The 6,406-nt window shown below is 31.1% G+C and overlaps 1 protein-coding gene across 2 annotated transcripts; it reads right to left on the bottom strand.

The window, feature by feature from the left end:
• Nucleotides 1-1,067: 1,067 nt before the first annotated feature.
• On the bottom strand, nt 1,068-4,012 carry LOC107492645 (uncharacterized). 2 transcript variants are annotated; one of them, XM_052262607.1, is made up of 3 exons: nt 3,836-4,012; nt 3,503-3,627; nt 1,068-1,806 (listed from the first exon to the last, which is right to left on the bottom strand). In XM_052262607.1, the coding sequence occupies exons 2-3, from the start codon at nt 3,531-3,533 to the stop codon at nt 1,418-1,420; spliced, it is 420 nt and encodes a 139-aa protein (XP_052118567.1). In that variant the 5' UTR covers nt 3,534-3,627; nt 3,836-4,012; the 3' UTR covers nt 1,068-1,417. The 2 variants fall into 2 exon arrangements, with proteins under 2 accessions (XP_052118567.1, XP_052118568.1); XM_052262608.1 differs by having other exon boundaries at nt 1,068-1,803; nt 3,836-4,009.
• Between the last annotated feature and the right edge of the window lie 2,394 nt (nt 4,013-6,406).

Genomic DNA, 6,406 nt, shown 5'->3' on the forward strand with positions numbered 1-6,406 from the left:
TTATAAGATATATATATATATATATATAACTTTAATTATGTAAAAATTTCAATGGATTATATTACCACATCAATCGATTAAATACAAAAATATCCTTAATAAAATATAAAATTCAATCGATTGAATTTTGAGAAAACTCATTCCACATCGAATTGAATAAGAAAATATCCTTATTTCTTTACAAAATTCAATCGATTGATCACTACCAATCCATTGAATAAGGAAAAACTTATATTCTATAACGCAATTCAATCGATTGTGTAACAATTTCAATCACGTTAAATCGATTGAATTACTATAAAATGCGATTTTCAAAAAAAAAACTGTTAATTCGTATTGCCAAAATATTGATTAATGGAAGTTAAATTATAGTTAAAATTAAATAAAAACTATTTAATAATTATTAAAACTATTTAATAAAAACCATTTAATATTCCAAACATTTTGAAAGCTATGTCCACTTACTTCCTATTTATTTCAATGATTTTCTACATTTTAGAATATTACAATTAGTTATCTAGCATATTAGTTCTTGTCCCAATAAAATACATAGTAAATTTAATAGTCCAAATATTTTAAGAGTTATACCCACTTACTTCCTATTTATTTCAATGATTTTTTACATTTTAGAATACTACAATTAGTTAGCTAGCATATTAGTTCTTGACCAAATAAAATACATGGTAAATGTATGGAGGTTATTTATAAATTATTTTCACTGACCTAGGACAAAATTCAGTTGTCTTCTCATTTGAAGTTTCCGTCCTCATTTTATTTCAATCCACATTGCACATAAAAGTTATCTTCCCTAGTCTCCTCTCATCATCCATTAAATAAACAGAAATATATGCATACCAACACTACAAAAGATTACATATATATTTATGATAACTAAAGATACTCCTAAAATTTATGATATTTTTAAAAATACTCCTAATGTTTAATTTTACCCAATTTTGTCAGTTTAATTCTACTCAATTTTGTCAAAATTCCTAACGTCTTCGATTTGCATCAAACATTAATTTCATCTAAAATGTTTAAAAATAAAATTAAATGAATCAAAAACATTAGAAACAAAATTAAATGAAATTTGATGTTATGAGATATGAAGAATACTTTACCGGATATAAACTATTATCTATGTTTCCTAGACTTCCCTTTTCAAACAACAATAGCTCCGCCTTTCCACGTTTACTTTCCTTCTTTCAAACAGGTGAAAGATTGATACTTATTTCCAAATTTAACTTTGACCACCGCAGCAAGAATCCAGGGAACAAGTTCTTATATTCATCCCAAAAAACAAAAAGAACAGAATCTAACATCATACTTCATAAGGACTAGCCAAAACCTGTCCAACACTAAGACACAAAGAAAAGCAACAGCAAAAACCTGAGGACATAGCTATCATAATAACTATTTACTCCCCTTTTGTAGCTCCGGTCCAGCCGAGGCCTGGTCGGCTTACTTCACCTTGTGGTTCTGGTTCTTCATAATCTCTTGCATCACGGATTGAAGCTTCAAAATCAGTTGAATCAATTGCAACAGGAAGAAAGCTGCTGATATCATCCCGAGCACCAAATCCTCCTGCCCGGATAACATCATCAGTAGTTATGAATGCCTCCATGTTAACCTCACCAGATACATCAGTTTCTTCAAGAGACGTACCCTTTAGATGATTCTCTTCACCTTCGCTACCAGCTATCTTGGTCTGTGCCTGGACACCATCACTCGAGTCTCTTGTAGAACTTTTTTTTAAGTCTTCGTTAGCTAATATATCCTCCCCAGCAATGCTCTGATTATTATCTGCTAAACTCAAAACAAAGTCGATTTAGCAAGGGATCATGTGACATGACCAGTACAAACAGTGGTACTGTCATGTAAACTAAAAATTTAAATCCATATTACCTCTGAAATTAGTTGTTTGAACTTCAAACAAATGTATCATGCAGCTCAATTACAAAGATAGCACTTAAACTCTATATATGGTCCCAATTACAAACTTTGATTCCCTAAAATCTTGTATAAAGAAAAAAGTTAGATGTTCTAGAACTTCGCCTTCTACTAGCAACTTAGTGTGATTATATGGTATTTAGTCAAAAGTAAAGTATGAGGAGCCAATGAAATATTTATACAATGTGTACAATAGAGGTTTATGGAGTATTAGAGATATAATTATTAGTGTTACATTTTTTCATCAGTTTAAGTTTTTGGGATGAGTGGTATCATGACATGGATGGTTATTCTAAATAGTATATGTGATGTTCATTTTATAACTCAAAATAGTATATGGGATGTTCATTTTATAACTCAATAGCTATTGTACACATTGTACAAATAGTCCATTGTCTCCCTAGCGGAATCCTTAGTCAAAAATTAATACAGTGATCCAATTGAAAATTAGGACCTACAAATTAATTAACCAAACACTACACTACCTAGAAAGCAAAGGCTACTTGTACATGCAGTTTGGAATATTACTCCACTCGTCTTCTCCACTTCCAAACTCCCTCTCCTTCTTCTCTTAGGACCTACAAATTAATTAACCAAACACTACACTACCTAGAAAGCAAAGGCTACTTGTACATGCAGTTTGGAATATTACTCCACTCGTCTTCTCCACTTCCAAACTCCCTCTCTTTCTTCTCTTCATCAATGGTGCTGTTGTAAGGTTCCATGGGTGGGGTCAAAACTTGAGATAAGAAAACATCCGACTTAGGATTGAGTTAGTCGTTAGTCTCCTCCATTGCAAGCACGAGGAGCTAGGGTTTTATTTCTCAAAACCAAAAGATCACAAAAAAAAAAATTCGGAATCGGAACCTGATTTTCCCAGTGGAGTCCGCCAAAGAACAACACGCCAAAGAACAACGCGGATTACTGCACCAGATCCTACCCCACGCCTCGAAGACGCAGGCCTCAAATTTTCTGCCTGAAATCCGCCGCTGCGATTTTCTCCGATGACGATGACGAGAAAGGACGCAAAGCCAGAGGCGACGAGGTGAAGGTATCCAGCAGTAGCGGTGGCGACGAAGTGGAGGAGGTTGTGGACGAAATTGTGGTTGGAGAAGGAACTAAATTGGGGGAAGGTGAAGAAGAACCTGGTTTTTTTTATGAATTGCAAGGTTGCAAGGTTTGGGAATTGAAGAACCTGGTTTTCAGTTTAGTCATCACCGGAACGAACCTAGAGACCACTATGGTGTCCGAAGCTCAATCTGGAAGACCATTATAGTGAAATTAGAATCTCGAGGACCACATTGGAAATCTCAGGACTAGCATGGGATTAACTCTATGTTTGCACATCAATGTCATACTTCACTCACTAAACAGAGTTGACAATCACTCTCCTTCATTTGCAATGAACAAATTTGTATGGCTTCACTAAAATCAACTAGCCATTGTTCATAATCCTATCAAAACTCAATTGAATAACATAATTCAATTCACGTTCTCGAATCCCCTATCAACTTAACATGGTGAACAGAAATAATTGATGAATAACACTCACCATGCATAATTTTATCTGATTTGCAATCCATTATTGATTAAAACTTGCATCTCCACATTGAGCTCCTGTTTATTCACCGTATCAGTAGTGCTGAATCCACCACAAAAACTTCTGAAAACCCTAATCTGCAAGAAATAATAGATTGAAACTATATCAAACACAGGAAAAGATAAGTTATTCCACTATAACTCTTCTAAAGAACTCATATGCCATGTTAGTCGGCTACGTTATACAGATCCAAATTGAACCATATATCCATGTAAAACTAGAACTCTAGAAGTAAACGAGTAAAAGGTGATGAATTAGCAATCTGATATTCAATCAAAATAGAACCTGGAAGTGGAAGCGGAAGCTGATTCTGAACGTTTCGTCGTGTTACTGTGCAAGACTGTAAGGTTGTAGAGTCTGCGTTTAGAGAACGCTTGGGCCTTGGGCTTGGCCTTGGCCTTGGCTTGAGAGAGAGGAGTTTGGCTTGAATCATTGCTAGCGTTACATCTGTATTCTTCCTCTGCAAGGTGGCAACCACTGTTTCGGTGTTTCCCAAAGTCTCACATTTATCCATTTCTTTTAGAATTTTTTTCAAAAATGAAAAAAATCATATTTTTTCAAACTATTTTTAAATTTTAATTCCCCAAATACAAGTTGGTTGTATTTTCAGCGAACTCTATAAAAATTATAAAATTCGTCTAACTCCTGCAGAATTTTTTTTAATTTTTTTTAATTTCGTATTTTTAATTCATTATCATCATTTCTAAATAGTATATAAATCTATCAATAAAAATATACAAAAATACATTATAAACATGACTTTTTCAAGAATTTTTTAATTAAAAATTAAAAAAGTCATATTTAATAATGATAATTATTGTGATCGTCTCCAAAAATACACATATACACCAAAATAAGTCATATTTAACAAGAATTTTTTAATTATAAATTTTATTTTATTTAAAAAAATTAAAAAATATATAAAAAGTTGTAAAAAATGATAAAAAAAATTGAACTTTAGAAAAGTTTGGTCTCACTTTCTATTGAAAATTTTATTATTTTGGCTAAAAAATATTTTAATTTTCATAAAATAATCATTCAAATGAAGAAATGTTGTAAAAAAAATTATCTTAATTTGACAAAAATTATTGTTTATAAGAGGTAAATGAGTTGTGTATTTGATCTAATCTTTAAAAAATATTTAAAGGTTTGTATAAAAAATCGGAAAAAGTTTGATTACTAAACATTCTTTTAACTATTTTTTTGTAATACTAATTAGAAATTTTTGGCATATGCTATCATAGTGCATTATAACAATAATTTAATTTTTATACATTATGTAAAAAAATTTACATACACAATTAATTATAATAAAATGTAATTAAAACTAAATATAATGAAATAATTATATAAGATTTTTGTCAAAAACATTTTTAACTCGCCACCATTGGTAAGTTGCAAGAACATTTTGAATATATTAAATATGTTAAAAACTTTTTTTTAAATTATTATACAATTAACATGTGTCTTTTTTTATCTAAACCTATTGATTAACTAATGGAGTAATTATCATTTTTAACTATAAAACTTTAAAATATTGATAAATTTAATCATGAATAAACAAAATTAATTTTATATTTGTGAAAGACGTTTTTTATATGACAAAAGTACCAAAGAATAATTTTATTCGTACTTAAATTTGTTAATATTTCAAATTTTAGTCGCCAATTTGTTAATATACGAACTTCCTTTAAAACTAACATTAATTTTTTAATATTACTTTTCATTTCAGCTGATAGATCGTTTTATTATTAGATCTTTTAATCTTATTGTGTCAAGTATTGCAAGTTTCAAAAACATATATTAATTAATTATATACATTCTAAGTATATTACTTTAAAAAATAATCCATGTTTGTAGCCGAATGAGCAATATATCCGTGTCTCATTTTGTAGTTGATATTTCGATGAGATTTTCAATGACCACAAGCATGAGTTTTGAAAAAAGAAAAAAAAGGAGTAAATTCCCATGATGGTTTTCAAGATTCACGTCATGCACTAAAATCGTCTTTGAAATTTTAATTGTATCAATTACGTTCTTGAAATTAAAAAAATTATATCATAGTAGTCTCTGACCCATTTTCTGTTAACGACGCGCTGACGTGACTTGATGACGTGAACCTTTGATAACACGTGTCATCTCATGGTTTGGCCACGTGTCACCTCATGGTGACGTGTCGGTCAACAACACGTGGCATGCTGACATGGATGAGTATGTCACGTGTTACAATACTATTTTGCCACGTGTCGCAATGCTATTTGTCTACGTGTCATTTACTATTTTAGTTCCTGAAATTGAATGTCGTGCATCAAATTAGTCCCTTCATCAGTTTTTTCTCATTTTTTTATAAATTTAAAATTCTCAATATTTTTTTATACACCAATTTTAATTATATTTTTTATTATACATATTTTATAATAAATTTTTTAATTAATAATATTAACTTGTATCATTAGAGTACATGTTAACCAGGGGTGGCAAACGGGCCTCAACCCGTCGGGCCAGCCCGCGTAACCCGCCAAAAAAGGCGGGCTGGGCTGGAAAATTAGGACCGCCAAATAGCGAAAACACGCCTAATCCGCACCGCTTAAACCGCGGGTTTTGGCGGGGTGGGGCGGGCTTCCCCGCCGGGCTTAGTGTTTTTTTAGTGAGGAGGTATTTTTATAATTTTTTGGCCAAAACCTAACTTCCTCCAACCTAACTTACAAAAGTATGAAGATAAAAATTGAGTGGTTTGGATTATGTTTATGTTACTTTGAAGAGAATATTTATAATTATGATTTAAATTATGTTTATTTTGTTTTGGAGAGAATATTTATACTTATGTTTTGAATGAAAACTTAGTTTATAATTATG

The sequence above is a fragment of the Arachis duranensis genome, chromosome 6, assembly GCF_000817695.3.
Source record: "Arachis duranensis cultivar V14167 chromosome 6, aradu.V14167.gnm2.J7QH, whole genome shotgun sequence".
Lineage (NCBI taxonomy): Eukaryota > Viridiplantae > Streptophyta > Magnoliopsida > Fabales > Fabaceae > Arachis > Arachis duranensis.